Genomic DNA, 16,514 nt, shown 5'->3' with positions numbered 1-16,514 from the left:
GGAACTGCGTTCTCCTTTACCTCCATAAAAACATAGCTTAATAACGTGTTAATGACTTAAAATTACCTTGTCTTTCTAGATTGCTTATTGATGTCATTTCAGATCGGTATAAAGGATGTGAAGCGAATGAGAAAATAGGAACATTTCTTTTTCTTTTTTCCCCTTTCTACCGACTAGGAAGAGATCCAGTCCAGGTTTTGCCTTTGACTCGGCCTGTGAATTTCGGCCGTGCACTGTGTAGCACGTTTCTTTCTCCCCCCTCCTTTCTCCTTCCCTCTTGCCTCCAGTGTCTGTCTCCAGGATTTCTCTCTTCCGATTTCAGGAGGACTCTCACAGGCTCCCACAGCCTGTGTTAAGCTGAGGTTTCCCTTAGATCTCGTATATCCCCAACACATACCTACACGCACACACATCCCCAAGAACCTTGCGCTCACACCAACAGACACACGCGCGCACACACACTCTCTCTCGCTTGTCCGTCTCCCTCCCGGGAGAGCCGGCGCGCGTTCCCACCTTCGCCGCACACTCCGGCGAGCCGAGCTCGCAGCGCTCGAGGATTCTGCGGCCGGGAACTTGGATTGCAGCTCTGAGCCCACATGGTGTTTTTTTAAACACTTCTTTTCCTTCTCTTCCTCGTTTTGATTGCACTGTTTCGATCTGGGGGCTAGAGAGCAAGGCAAGCAGCCTTCCCAGCCAGCCCTTGTTGGCTTGCCATCCTCCATCTGGCTTATAAAAGTTTGCTGAGCGCAGTCGGGAGGGCTGCGCTGCTCGTCCCCTCGGCTGGCGGAAGGGGGTGACGCTGGGCAGCGGCGAGGAGCGCGTCGCTGCCTCTGGCGGGCTTTCGGCTTGAGGGGCAAGGTGAAGAGCGCACCGGCCGTGGGGTTTACCGAGCTGGATTTGTATGTTGCACCATGCCTTCTTGGATCGGGGCTGTGATTCTTCCCCTCTGGGGGTTGCTGCTGTCCCTCCCGGCCGGGGCGGATGTGAAGGCTCGGAGCTGCGGAGAGGTCCGCCAGGCGTACGGTGCCAAGGGATTCAGCCTGGCGGACATCCCCTACCAGGAGATCGCAGGTAAGCGCGGGCGCGCGGCAAGGGCTGGCTGCAGCCCTCGGCTACCGCACGTCCCCCTGGCTGCCCAGCGCCCCCTTCCTTCCCCCTGTTGCTGAGTTGGTGCCCACTTTCTGCCACCGCTCTACGGGACTCCGCGTCTCCGAGCTGGGCTGCGGTTGCTCCTGCGGCTTCTCCGGCGGGGGAAGGTGTGCTTCTCCGCTGCCTCATTGTGTGCACACGCGGGAGCACCCTCGCTCCCCGCCTCCCTCTGCTCTCGCGCCCTTCTACGTCTTAGTTGATGGCTCAGGCCAGGCCGGCCAGGGAGCCCGGGCCACTCCGGGGCGGCTGCAAGGCGCAGACGGAGAGCCGAGCCGGGCGCTCACCCTGCGCTCTGGTTCGGGCAAACTTGGAAGAAATGCCACCGCAGTTTGCCCAGCGCCACAGTCTGAGTGGCGCCTTCTCCACTCCCGCCCTCGCGCCGGCAGGGGCGGTGGAGAGACGCAGAGGGCTCCCCCAGCCCCTCTCTCCCCTCTTCCTGTCCTCCGGGGGGCAGAGCGCAGGGCGCCCCGGCTGGGGGCGGGCAAGGCTGGGAGGGACCCTCGCCGGGGACCTGGCCTCCGGACGCCGGCATTTCAAGGCTGCTTTGGGGACTTCACGGGCTGCCTGTTTCAGATGTGGGGCGGGCTTTCCCGTTACGGTTCCTCAGTGCTTCTCCAGTTGCTGTTGGTCACTCAGGGCTCGGGGACACCCCGCCACCCGGTCCGGAGCCGGCGTCGTCTGCCAGCGAGCAGTCAACTTCAGCCGGTGGCTCAGCTGGGGATTCGGGTCCGGGTCCGGGGGCCCCGTGTCCCCCGCATGCCCGGCCACTGGCATTGCTCCACCAAGAGCTTGAGAGCGCCCACCCTTTCTCTCGGCGCCAGTGTGTGTAGCACTTGGTCTCCGACAACTTGCTCCGCAGTCTGGGTGCTTGTTTTCCGGCTCTTAGCTGCAACCGAATCCGAGCTTCTCTGGGGCTCTGTGAATGAAACGTGTCGAGAAGAGATAATCCTTTGGCTGCTAAAGAACAGAACCGAGAGAGGCCAAGGGAGGCCAGGAGATGCTGCGAGGGCGCGGGCTGCTCAAACCGGGTAGCTGAAGTCCTTAGTGACCTCAGATCGTCAAGTCAAAACGCTGAATTTCCATCAGCCTCTCTGTTTTTTGCCAAGTAACTGGTGGATGGATGAAAAGCATTTTGCGGATATCTTAGAACATCACAGTTTCGATATGTTGTGGAATTGCTATTTTCTTATGATTTTCAAGCTGTAGAAGTGAGGGTTTTTACTTACACTGAAATGAACACAGTTAAATAAATTTGAGCATTGCCAAAGGGAAAAAAAAAGAGGCGCAAATTACCACACGCATAGAAGGAGATTTTTCAATTCAGAGCCAGAGATTCCCTTTGGTGAGTCTAAGGAAGAATGTGTGGTGAATTATAAGACTACTTTTCTATCCTTGTTACGTCTTCCTTCTTTTCCAGAACTCCTTAATTTTTTAATCAATTAATAGAGAGCGACTGTCCTCACAGCTCCTTAAGTTTCTTAACTCTCCTTCTCCTTTGCCTACTGTTATTTCATTCTTTTTAATTAATTGATAAGGATCAACTTCGCTTCTTTTCCCTCCCCAAATCTCAGGGAATTCAACTTTTTAAAAGGTTTGTAGTATGGATCACTTCTAGGAACTTTTTCTCCTTTAATCTGGGCTTTTTCAAACGGTATCTTTTAAGCACACAGATGTTTTCCAACATGATTTCAGATAAGATATCTCAAAGAAGAAAATAGGTGTTTTTAAATTGCTTCGGTATTCTTTAGCGGATAATGGGACTCTCAGGAGACTAGAGTTCATCCTCAGCATCAGGCACATCTCTTTAATATCAAAGTGAAGATTTTCAGTGTAAAACAATTTCTGTAGTCACCATGACTGTTTGTTGAGAACATTCCCAGGGGTTCATGTAAATTCTTCGGTGGATATTTAAAGAGGTTTTTGTTTTTGGTTTTGGTTTTTTGTCTACTCCTCACCTTTTTACAATTACAGTGTTTGCTTATTAGCTATGAATTTCTAAAATGTGTGCACTTTTTTTTTTTTTAAACTCACCTACTTTCCATGAGTGAGGGCACACTGTTAACTTTGCTTTAAGCCTTGTGTCCTTTGATGCTGGTAGACATAAATCAAGATGCAGGTCACCACAGGGTCAGAGGCACATTTAATAGGAAAATAATGAATTGAAAGATAATTGTGTTTTTTAAGGATATACTTGTTTTTTTCAAAATCAACTTTACTTAATGCTACCTATTGCTGTTTTAAGAATCACTTAGGAAATATACCCTGTTGTTACATGAACACACTCTATCTCTCCTCCCTAGTTCTTGATACTGTTTACGTTTAATTTTCTAGTGTAAGTGGTTACCTTTTCTTAAACTCTTTTTTTATCCTTTGCCTTGATTGGGCATCTAATAGTTTGCTTGAGGAATTTCATGTGTCTTCAATCTGCCAGGGCACATAAATTTAAAAGAATTGCTGTTCAGGCTTCAGATTCATGACAGCTGTTTCTAATTGAAAGCTATTTGCAGGTAGCTTGCTTAGTGAAATAACTTGAGAAGTAATAAGGACATTATGTTTCATCATGACATTATCAAAGTTTTACTCAGAACTCACAATTGTGAAATAGCGTTGCCCTTTTCTATTCTAGGGTAGAATAGACACCCAACAGATGAGGAAGTATGATAGGTAATATATAAAGTTATACTTTCAGAGAATGCTTGGGAAGGAGGAGGCCTTCAAGGGGCAGTTTGCACCATCAGTCTTCACTCAGCGCTGATTTTAAACTATCGCAAGGAGATCAGATAGACTCTATTTATCCTTGTTTGAAAAACTTCCAAAGGAGTAGACTCTTGATCCCCTTTCAGCAATCCATTCTAATATTTAGCAATTCTTGTGGTATAGAAATGTTTCCAGATATCTAGCCAAAAGCCTTCACAATGTGCTTGCTTATTTTTTCTTATTCTATCTTCTGGGAAGATATTGAGCATGGATCATCAGGTTCTTTGTTAGGACAGTTATTCTGATCAAAGGTCAGTGTGAAACATTCTAGTCTCTCCTCATTCATCAGAATTATGACCTAATTTTCCAATCCTAAACTCTAAACTTCTAAAGGAACTCTACCCAAAAATAGCACCTTCTTAAAACTCCGGGAAATTCAGATAATGTTGTTTCAGGCTTACTCTGCCACTGTTTTATGCCTTGAGCCTTGCTAGGATCATTAATTATAACACTTTGTAGTTAACAGTGACTTATTGGCCTACATGATCATGTTTTCATTACTTATGTAATGTGACTTTATTTAACAATCTCATATATAGAATTTATTATGTGCCCATCACATACTTAAAAATTATTACCTTTATAATATCACCTTACTGAATTCTTCCAATAACTTAGTAGATGCTACACATTAACCCCATTTTGTAGATGAAAAGGATGTGTGACAGGAACTTTAATTAACTTACCTAAGGGTGACTCAACTAGTAATTAATGAGGCTGCAATTCAAACCCAGGCACTCTGACTCCAGGGTCTATATACCTAACTTGGTCCACTGCCTTACAGTATTGAATGTTACCATTTATTTTGAATGAATGCATGCAAAATCAATTCTTTCATATATATATAGAGAGACTGGTATTATTAATCACTATATGCATCTATGTATCCCTTCCAGTTGCGCATGCTAAATCCTTAGTTTCTGTTTTGTTCCAGCGTCGTTTCTAATTTCTCAAAATCACTTTGACTTTGGATTTTGTATTCTCAGGAATTGGCCATGCTACCACCACTAATGGTTCATGCATTTACCCATTTTCCTGATCATTTTCTTGCAAGGTATAGTTATGCAAAACATAGAAACTAAAGTACATTTCTTGGTTTCTTTCAGTACACTAGGCCTATTGAAAGACTGGGTTAGTCCAACAAAACTCATTATTCATGGGGCTAGAGGGAGTAAGAACATTTATCTCCACAAATTAGAAAAAAAAAATGTAACTAACTCTGTTTCCCATATTTATTTTGCAACTTTTTCTGTCCCAGGTATTTTGAGAGTTGGGTTACAGCTGGGTATTACAAAAGCACTAAACTCTTCATCTATTTGATATTAATTTATCAAGTATTTATCTAAAAATCTGTAGTTTAAAAAGATTATTTGTTTGTTTCAAAATATATAATGTTTCATTTTCACTGACCTTTGCCCAATGGGTGTTTCCTTTCTCTGGAAACCTGTTTTTCTGTCTGCTCCCCCAGCAGACCAACTCATTTAATACATTTACAATTTACACAACTTTTTTTTTTTTTTTTCCAGTTTCCATGGAGATACCACATTAACTTAAATGGAAAACAGTGTTTGGTAACACTCACTCTTTAAAGCCACAGTAAATATCATAGTTTGAGATAAATTGTTTAATTTCTGTTTATCTGCCTGCTTCAAAGATTTCTGATTTCTTTGCCCCCTGTTTAGTTAGCTGACTTCTTTAAAAGTTTTTGAAAGGACAGTATAAGTCACAAATGAGTGAAGTGAACTTCAATTTTTTTTTTTTTTTTAATGATTCCACAAGTCACTAGATTTCTAAAAGAATCACATGAATTCCAGGTATCAAAGCAATTTAAAAGTTGGGCTTTAGAAGTGCCACTTGTTAAACTCTTGATTTGGGAATTAATTTTAGAGTGATTGTGAGTTATCTTAGCTGATTTAATTAGAGGATAATATGTCATCGTTGGGAGCAAGAGTTCATTTGAGTTGACTGATACACTTTTTTACATAAAATTTCTTTCAACTGCATTGTATCTTAATAATAGCTTGTGAGAAGAAATAAAGGCCACGGTTAAAATTGATTTAAAATGTACAGCATTATGTTCTTTAAGTATTATGGCATAAAGATTGTGCCATAGATTATGTAAGAAAGTGACTAGTGTTCTTTTAAAATTGTGGATGAAATTTATGAACACTTATAAAACACAAAATTATTGAGTAGTTTTAACCTAAAATGACCTAACTTCAATTACTAGTTTTGTATAGAAATAGGAGTTTAGGGTAAACATTATAATAAAATAATTGCTTTAAACTGACTTTAATCTTTTGATCTTATATTGAAACCCACAAAAATAACATTATAAGAACAACTTTTCCCCCCACTTAATTCACATCTTTCAAATTACTTCTAGAAAGGCCAGTAAGGTGATTTAGAGTTATCTTGCCAGTATAAACAGCAATTTAATATTCTTTTAAACTTGATGCTTGTATTTCTTTACAGACTAAATTCTGCTGTGTTAAATTCTTGAGCTGGTCCATAATTTGATTTTAAATATTTTCATAGATTTCTCCAGTATTATTCAGTTTTCAATGATATATATGGTACAGTTTGAAAGTATTATTGACTCCCTGGGATTATATATTTGTAATAAAGGGTTTCATAGGGGTGAGACTTGGGTAAATATTTTAAAATTCTAATAATCCTGGATAAAAATATCTAAGAATTTTTAATAACCTTGGATGAAAAATATGTTTTAAATGAATGTGTCAGTTAGTAACAAAAAAAAAATTAAAATTTGGTTTCACATTTTCACATTATTCAGGTTATTGGGTATTTTAATAATCCATTCTCTCTTCCAGGCATTTTTTCTTCATGCAATGAGTATTTATTGTATACCTACTATTGTATATCTACTATGGGTGAGTCATTGTACCAGCTTCTGGGCGTAGAGCCCCAGGGAATTTGAATCCCAGCAGGAAAGCAGAAGTTAAGGACACCATTCATAATTAATTAATTGCACTGAGATAAATGCATAGCACTAAGGGCACCTGGCACTGTGAAAGTATTTTATAGGAGCATTTGATCAAATCAGAGGCAGAATAATGGGATCTGAAGCATGGGTACCCTTCAGTAAGGAAGCAGGAGTGTGGAAGGGCACACATTTCCTGTATGGTGAGAATACCTTGCAAACATGAGGAGAGTTCCAGTCCCTGGGGATAGTGGTCAGTGAGTGGGGAGGGGTGTGGGAGAGACTGGAGAAGAGGGCCCAAAGGTCAGGGTAATGACTTACACAGATATAAACAATCCAAAGGTAACCCCTGCATCTTGGCCCTAAGTGGTTCCCTTTTTCACAGCAGATCTGAACCTTTAGCTAAAAAGCTCAGTAGTGCTTAAGTCAAGTTTTTACACATCCAGTTGTTTCAAATATAGCACAAAGAAGCAGGTTTTTAACCATTTAGAGGGTGTTTGCCTTGTGCATTCTGTAAAACTGTACCTGTCTGCTAGCCATATGCAAGACAACCCTGGGGTCATCAAAGACTCCTAGCTGCTGCTGCCCTTAGCAGCTGAGGCTGTCTACTGTGTTGCTCATGACATTGCCTGGATCATAATGCCCTTCTCCCCTGGGAGTTCCTTGACCTTCTGCCCTTTTGGGTGGTGGCACCTTTGTTAGCCCTGCAAGGTTTCATGCTGTGAGGGACTTTCCTTCACAGGCAACCTAAGTGTCTTCCAAATTAAGCTTGCTGTGTGCTACTGCCATCTGGGGGTCATGTCGTCCTCCCCCACCCCTATCAGCTCTGACATCCCTCAAACTCACTACAGTGATTTTGGCCTTTAGCCTGAGTCCCTTAAGAAGCTGTTGAATAAGTGTTTTAATCAGGATTGGATATAGTTTTGAAATATGACATTGGTTGCTCTATAGAGAAAGGATTGAGGGGGAAAAAAACAGATACAGGAAAAGGAGGAGAGGTGAGCTAGGACTAGAATGGTGACCATGGAAATAGAGAGGATTCAAGAAATATTTAGTAGGTGAAATGGATCAAAGTTACTTATTTAGCATCTACTGTGTGACTGACAATGAATAGGACTGGGGTGTGTGTTTGTGTATGTGTGTGTGTGTGAGAGAGAGAGACAGAGAGAGAGAGAGAGAGAGAGAGAAAGAGAGTCCGAGAGAGAGAAAGGGAAGGAAGAGAGAGAGATAATTAAGAGAGAAGTGTCCCAGAAATGTTAATTGAATTGCCATGGCAATAAAAATACTTTAGCATAGTTTATGTGTGCTTTATAATGGAGACAAAACTCAATATCATTAAACCAGCAGAAGACTATTAACAGTATCAGTGTCACTGAGAGAAAGAGATTTCTCAAATAGGATCAGATGAATTGCTAACTCTCAAAAGTGTAGAAATATCAAAATACATGTAATCAGCTACGTTCACTATGAAATTTAAGTAACAGTACTTTGTGCTCTGTCAGTAAAAAAACAACTTCAATTTTTTTACCCTAATGGAGAATTAATCAAATCGTACCATCGTTTCCATCAGTAATGCTATTTGGTACTTAAGCTACTGACACAGCATTGATTTAATCTGAGTACCAAATATCCTTACTGATTATAATAACAATGAGAGATTGAAGCTGAAAGGAGGAGGAAATATTTAATTGGAGACTTGAGGGATGGGTAGCATTTGACAAAAGGCCATGAAACAAGGAGGCAGTTAGGGAGGAGTTAAATATATGAGCAAAGTAGGGTGTGTGGAGGAGAGCACAGAAAGGAATCTTATATTGAATACATAGGGTGGGATTGGATTTTTGGAGGGCCTTGAACATTCTAGGCTTTATATGACAGAAAGTAGGTCATCATCTCAGGTTCTTGGCAGAGAGGTGACGTGATGAAAGTATTGTTTTGGATTAGGCAAGCAGTATCACAGGATGGATTAGAGAAAAGATCATTAAAGGCCCCAGAGGGAGGGAAGAAGGACAGGGAGGAGACACTTCAATTTTAGAGGCTTAGGCAGGAGATTGCCAAGGTCTCAGAGGAGGATGAGAGGAGTGAAGAAGGGGTGAATAAGGCTATGAGAGAAGGAAGAAACAAGATTAAAAGGGAAAATTATTAAAATTTTTTAAAAATTAAAAACTTCACTCTGCTACTTAGAAATTCCAATAATAGAGTTTAGAGGATGAGCTGTTGAAACTCTCAACTCAATTAGTCTGTGTCAGTTAAGATACTTTTGGCAACAGGTCACAGAAATTCCTGACTCAACTGGCTTACAGAGTCAGGGAAAGCCGTTATTTCACATAACAAGAAGTCCCAGTGCAGAGCGCTTGCAGGAGTCAGAAAGCTGTAAGCTTGCAGTGTCAACAGGGTGCCAGGTTCTCTCTGTCTTTTGGCTCTAAGATCCTTGTTCCCCCGGATCACCTCCAAATAAACACAAGATGATGGCTAGAGTACCAGGAGCTAAGGCCTCATGACAATGCCCAGATGCACAGAAAGAAATAATTTCTTCCCACATGTCTCTTCCTTGGTGAGGCAGACCACTCTCAACAGTCCCCCAGCAGAGATGCCCACCCTTCTCATTTCAGAATTGCCTCCTATGCCTATACCTAGAAGGGTATAGGTAAAAGGATATGGTCTTTCAGCTGGACCCTCAGATGGGAGCAGATGATCATAGCGTGGCTTGGCAAATCTTCATTATCCTTTTTTGTTATTCTTTGTAATTTCAATAGCTTCAGGAGTGTAAGTGGTTATTGGTTGTATGGATGAATTATGTAATAGTGAATTCTGAGCTTTTAGTGTACCTGTCACCCAAATAGTGTTCATTGTACCCAAGAGCTAATTTTTCACCCCTCACCCTCTTCCCACCGTCCCTACTTCTTAGTCTCCAGTGTCTGTTATACCAGGGATCCCCAACCCCCAGGCCATGGACTGGTAGTGGTGTGTGGCCTGTTAGTGATTGGGCCATACAGCAGGAGGTAACAGTAGGCAAGTGAACATCACTGCCTGTGCTCTGCCTCCTGTCGGATCAGCAGCGGCATTAGCTTTTCATAGGAGCCTGGACTCTATCGTGAACTGTGCATGCGAGGGATGTAGGTTATGAGAATCTAATGCCTGATGGTCTGAGGTGAAACAGTTTCATATCCAAACCAACCCCACCAATCCGTACAAAAACCGTCTTTTATGAAACCAATCCCTGGTGCCAAAAAGGTTGGGGACTGCTGCATTAGACCACTCTGTGTACCCCTGTGTACCCATACTTAGCTCCCACTTATTAGTGAAAACATGTGGTATTTGGCTTTCTGTTCCTGAGTCACTTCATTTAGGATAATGGCCTCCAATTCCATCCAAGTTGCTGCAAAAGACATGATTTCATTTTTTTTTTTTGGCTGAGTATTTCATAGTATGTATATTCCAAATTCTCTTTATCCACTTATTGTTTCATAGGTACTTAGGTAGAATTCCCTGTTTGCAATTGTGAGTTGTGTTGTGATAAATATATGAGTGCAGTTGTCTTTTTGATACAATGACTTCTTTTCCTTTAAGTAGATAAACCCAATAGTGGGATTGCTGGATTGAATGGTAGATCTACTTTTAGTCCTTGGAGAAATTTCCATGCTGTTTTCCGTAGAAGTTGCACTACTTTACATTCCCACCAACAGTATATAAGCATTTCCTCTTCACCACATCTATGTCAACTTGTATTGTTTTTTGATTTTTTTAAATAATGGCCATTCTGACTAGGGTAAGGTGGTATCTCATTGTAGTTTTAATTTTCGTTTCCATGATAAATTAGTAATGTTAAGCATTTTTTTTTCAAGTTTTTGCCCATTTGTGTGTCTTCTTTTGAAAAATGTCTCTTCGTATCATTTACACACTTTTTGAGGTGATTATTCATTTTATTTTTCTTGATTTGTTTGAGATCCTTGTAGATTCTAGATATTAGTCCTTTGTCGGATACATAGTTTGCAAATATTTTCTTTCATTCTGTAGTTTGTTTACTGTTTTGAGTATTTCTTTTGCTATGCAGAAGCTTGCTAGATTAATTAAGTCCAACTTACGTATTTTTGTTTTTATTTCTTTTGCTTTTGGAGTCTTAGTCATAAATTCTTTGCCTAGGCCAAAGTCCAGAAGAGTTTTTCTAGGATTTCATTCTATAATTTTAATGGTTTCAGGTTTTACAATTAAGTCTTTAATTCATCTTAAGTTATTTTTTAATATGGTGAGAGAGAGGGATCCAGTTTTAGTCTTGTGCATGTGACTAGACAATTTTCTTAGGACCATTGATTGAATAGGGTGTCCTTTGCCCAGTATATGTTTTTGTCTGCTGTGTCAAAGATTAGTTGGTTGTAGGGATTGGGCTTTATTTCTGGGTTCTCTATTCTGTTCTGTTGGTCTATGTGTCTATTTTTACACTATTATCATGCTATTTGGGCTACTAGAGCATTCTAGTGTAATTTGAAGTTGCATAATATTATGCCTTCAGCTTCTTTTTTCTTAGGATTGCTTTGGCTACTCAGGCTCTTGGTGGTTCCATGTGAATTTTGGGATTGCTTTTTCTAACACTGTGAAAAATGATATTGGTATCACAAGGTAATTTATACATCCAATGCCGTCCCCATCAAGCTACCAATGACTTTCTTCGCAGAATTGGAAAAAACTACTTTAAAGTTCATATGGAACCAAAAAAGAGCCTGCATTGCCAAGACAATCCTAAGTCAAAAGAACAAAGTTGGACGCATCACGCTACCTGACTTCAAACCAAACTGTAAGGCTACAGTAACCAAAACAGCATGATACTGGTACCAAAACAGAGGTATAGACGAATGGAACACAACAGACTCCTGAGAAATAACACCACACATCTACAGCCATCTGCTCTTTGACAAACCTGATGAAAACAAGCAATGGGGAAAGGATTCCCTATTTAATAAATGGTGCTGGGAAAACTGGCAGGCCGTATGTGGAAAGCTGAAACTGGATCCCTTCCTTACACCTTATACAAAAATTAATTCAAGATGAATTAAAGACTTAAATGTTAGACCTAAAATCATAAAAACCCTACAAGAAAACCTAGGCAGTACCATTCAGGACATAGGCATGGGCAAGGACTTCATGTCTAAAACACCAAAAGGAATGGCAACAAAAGCCAAAATTGACACATGGGATCTAATTAAACTAAAGAGCTTCTGCACAGCAAGAAACTACCATCAGAGTGAACAGGCAACCTACAGAATGGGAGAAAATGTTTGCAATCTACCCATCTGGACAAAGGGCTACTATCCAGAATCTACAAAGAAACAAATTTACAAGAAAAAAATCAACCCCATCAAAAAGTGGGTGAAGGATATGAACAGACAGTTCTCAAAATAAGACATTTATGCAGCCAACAGACACATGAAAAACTGCTCATCATCACTGGCCATCAGAGAAATGCAAATCAAAACCACAATGAGATACCATCTCACACCAGTTAGAATGGTGATCATTAAAAAGTCAGGAAACAACAGGTGTTGGAGAGGATGTGGAGAAATAGGAACACTTTTACACTGTTGGTGGGACTGTAAACTAGTTCAACCATTGTGGAAGACAGTGTGGTGATTCCTCAAAGATCTAGAACGAGAAATATGATTTGACCCAGCCATCCCATTACTGGGTATATACCCAAAGGATTATAAATCATGCTGCTATGAAGACACATGCACACATGTGTTTATTGCGGCACTATTCACAATAGCAGACTTGGAACCAACCCAAATGCCCATCAGTGATAGACTGGATTAAGAAAATGTGGCACATATACACCATGGAATACTATGCAGCCATAAAAAAGGATGAGTTCATGTCCTTTGTAGGGACATGGATGCAGCTGGAAACCATCATTCTCAGCAAACTATCGCAAGGACAGGAAACCAAGCACCGCATGTTCTCACTCCTAGGTGGGAATTGAACAATGAGAACACTTGGACTCAGGAAGGGGAACATCACACACTGGGGCCTGTTGTGGGGTGGGAGAATGGGAGAGGGATAGCATTAGGAAATATACCTAATGTAAATGACGAGTTAATGGGTGCAGCACACCAACATGGCACATGTATACATATGTAACAAACCTGCACATTGTACACATGTACCCTAGAACTTAAAGTATAATAATAATAATAAATAAAATAAATGTTAAAAAAAGAAAAATGATATTGGTATATTGATAGAAATTGCATTGAATCTGTAGAATGCTTTTGGCAGTATGGTCATTTTCACAATATTGATTCTTCCAATCCATAAGCATGGGGTGTTTCTCCATTTGTTTGTGTGAGCTACAATTTCTTTCCTCAGTGTTTTGTAGTTCTCCTTGTAGAGATCTCTCACATCCTTGGTTAAATATCTTCCTAATGCTTTAAAATAAAAAGTTTATTGTTTTGCAGCTATTGTAAATAGGATGGAATTCTTGATTTGGTTCTAAGCTTGGTCATGATTGGTATATAGCAGTGCTACTGATTTGCATGGGTTGGCTTTGTAACCTGAGATATTACTGAGTTCATTTATCAAATCCAGTAGTCTTTTGGAGGAGTCTGTACGGTTTTTTAGGTACAGGAACATATGATTGGCAAACAGAAATAGTTTGACTTCCTCTTTTCTATTTGGAATGCCTTTTATTTCTTTCTTTTGCGTAATTGCTCTGGCAAGGACTTACAGTATATGTTCAATAGACGTAGCGAAAGTGGGCATCCTTGTCTTATTGCACTTCTTAAGGGAAATGTTCTTATGGGGGGATGCTTTCAACTTTTCCGCCTTCAGTATGATGTTCACTGTGGATGTGTCGTATATGGCTTTTATTATTTTGAAGTGTGTTCGTTTCTTGAGGGTTTTTATCATGAAGTGATGCTGAATTTTATTAAATGCTTTTCCTTCATCTACTGAAATGACCATATAGCTTTTGTTATTAATTCTGTTTATGTGGTGAATTACATTTGTTGACTTGCATATGTTGAACCATCCTTGCATCCCTGAAATGAAGCTTAGTTGATCCTGGTGAATTATCCTTTTCTGGTGCTGTAGGATTTGGTATGCTGTGTTTTGTTGAGGATTTTTGCATCTATATTCATCAGAGATCTCGGTTCACACTTTTAGTTTTTTGTCATGTCTTTCCTGACTTTGGTATCGGGGTGATACTGGCTTCATAGGATGAGTTAGGGAGGATTTCCTCCTTTTCAATCTTTTGAAATAGTTTTAGTGGATTGGTATCACTTCTTTTTTTTCTTTCTTTCTTTCTTTTTTTTTTTTTTGAGGCAGAGTCTTGCTCTGTTGCCCAGGCTGGAGTGCAGTGGCGCAATCTCGGCTCACTGCAAGCTCTGCCTCCCAGCCTCACGCCATTCTCCTGCCTCAGCCTCCCGAGTAGCTGGGACTGCAGGCGCCCGCCACCATGCCCGGCTAATTTTTTGTATCTTTAGTAGAGACGGGGTTTCACCGTGTTAGCCAGGATGGTCTTGCTCTCCTGACCTCGTGATCTGCCTGCCTGGGCCTCCCAAAGTGCTGGGATTACAGGCTTGAGCCACTGCGCCCGTCGGTATCACTTCTTTTAATGTCTGGTCACATTCAGCATGAATCTAGCTGGTCCTGGGCTTCATTTTCTTGAAAAATTTTTTAAATTACTGATTTGATCTCACTACTTGTTATTTGTCTGTTCAGGATTTCTGTTTCTTCCTGATTCAAACTTGGGGGGGTTTATGTTTTCAGAAACTTATTCATTTCCTCTAGATTTTCTAGTTTGTGTGCTTAGAGATGTTCATAGAACATCAGATCTATGAAAATGGAGACATTACAACGGATACCACAGAAATACAAAAGATCATCTGAGATCATTTTTTTGTATTTCTGTGTTATCAGTTGTAATGTCTCCATTTTTATTTCTGATTGAGCTTATTTGAATCTTCTCTATTGTTACCCTGGTTAATCTAGCTAGTGATTTATCAATTTTATCTTTTCAAAGAACCAACTTTACATTTCATTGATCTTTGCATTTTTTTTTTTCAGTTTCAGTTTTGTTTAATTCTGCTCTGATCTTTGTTATTTCTTTTCTGCTACCTTTGGGTTTGGTTTGTTCTTGTTTTTCTAGCTCCTTGAGGTGTGACATTGGTTGTCAATTTGTGATCTTTTTGTGTTTTTTGATGTAGACATTTAGTGCTACAAGCTTTCCTCTTAGTACTGCTTTTACGGTATCCCAGAGATTTTGATAACTTGTGTCACTGTCATCGATTTTGAAAAAATTCTTAATTTTAATGTTGATTTTATCATTGATCTAAAAATCATTCAAGAGCAGATCATTTAATTTCTACATATTTTTATAGTTTTGTGAGTCCCTCTTGGAATTGATTTTTAGGTTTATTCTGCTGTAGTCTGAGAAGATGCCTGATACGATTTTGATTTTTAAAAATTTATTGGAACTTGTTTGGTGGATTGTATGGTCTATCTTGGAAACTATTCCACGTGCTTATGACAAGAATGTACATTCTCTAGTTTGGTGTAGAATGTTCTGTAAGCCTCGGTTAGGTTCATTTGTCCTAGAATCCAGTTCATGGCAAGTGTTTCTTTGTTGACTGTCTCAATGATCTAGCTAGTGTTGTGTTGAAGTCCCCCACTAGGATTGTACTGCTGTTTTTCTCTTTTCTTACATCTAGTAGTATTTGTTTTATAAATCTGGAAGCTCTGGTGTTAGGTGTATGTTTATTTAAGGTTGTTATCTCTTCTTGTTGAGTTGATCAACTATTATTATATAATGACCTTTTATGTCTTTTAATTATTTATTTATTGATTTATTTATTTACTATTGTTGATTTAATGTCCGATTTATCTGATATAATGACCAGTGCTGCTCATTTTTCGTTGCCATTTGTATGGAATATTTTGTTCCACCCCTTTACCTTGAGTCTATAAGAATCTTTACAAGTGGGTCTCTTGAAGGCAACAGATACTTAGATTGTGCTTTTTAAATTAATTCCACTAATGTATCTTTTAAGTGGGGCATTTAGATCATTTATATTCAAAGTTAATAGTGATATGTTAAATACTCTTCTAGTCATCATGTTGATTGCTACTTAGTTGTTTTGTATTCTCCATCATGTTACTATTTTATAAGCAGTAAATTTTATACTTTTGAATGTTTTTTATACTGGTGCATATAGATGTTTAAAATTCATTCTGATGTTTAAAATTCCTTTGAGCCTTTCTTATAGGACCAGTCTAGTGGTGACAGATTTCGAGTTTGCTTTACTGGGAAAGACATTATTTCTCCTTCATTTATGAAACTAAATTTTGCACCATACAAAATTCTTGGTGACCATTACTCTGTTTAAGAAGACTAAAGATAGAATTCCAGTCCCCTCTGGCTTGTGAGTTTTTTGCTGAGAAGTCTGCCGTGAGTCTGACAGATTTTCCTTTATAAGTTATTTGATGCCTTTGTCTCACTACTCTTAGAATTATTTCTTTCATGTTGACTTTAGATAACCTGATGATTACATGCCTTAGTGATGTTCTCTTTGCAGTGAATCTCCCAGGAGTTCTTTGAGCCTCTTGTGTCAGGATGTTTAAATCTCTATCAAGACCAGAGAAGTTTGCCTCAAATATTCCCTCAAATAGGTTTTCC

At 40.0% G+C, this 16,514-nt stretch overlaps 1 protein-coding gene across 1 annotated transcript in view; it reads left to right on the top strand.

Moving 5' to 3' along the window:
• Window positions 1-266: 266 nt before the first annotated feature.
• The window catches only part of GPC6 (glypican 6), a 1,232,941-nt gene continuing 1,216,693 nt past the window's right edge, over window positions 267-16,514 (top strand). The window contains exon 1 of the mRNA XM_033177433.1: window positions 267-1,071. Coding sequence (XP_033033324.1) covers window positions 912-1,071 — 160 coding nt within the window. The 5' untranslated portion in view covers window positions 267-911. The remainder of the gene's footprint in view (window positions 1,072-16,514) is intronic.

The sequence above is a fragment of the Trachypithecus francoisi genome, unplaced genomic scaffold (genome assembly GCF_009764315.1).
Source record: "Trachypithecus francoisi isolate TF-2019V2 unplaced genomic scaffold, Tfra_2.0 Lachesis_group18, whole genome shotgun sequence".
Lineage (NCBI taxonomy): Eukaryota > Metazoa > Chordata > Mammalia > Primates > Cercopithecidae > Trachypithecus > Trachypithecus francoisi.
Note: the sequence above shows the minus strand (reverse complement) of the source record. Positions and strands in the feature narration are given on the sequence as shown.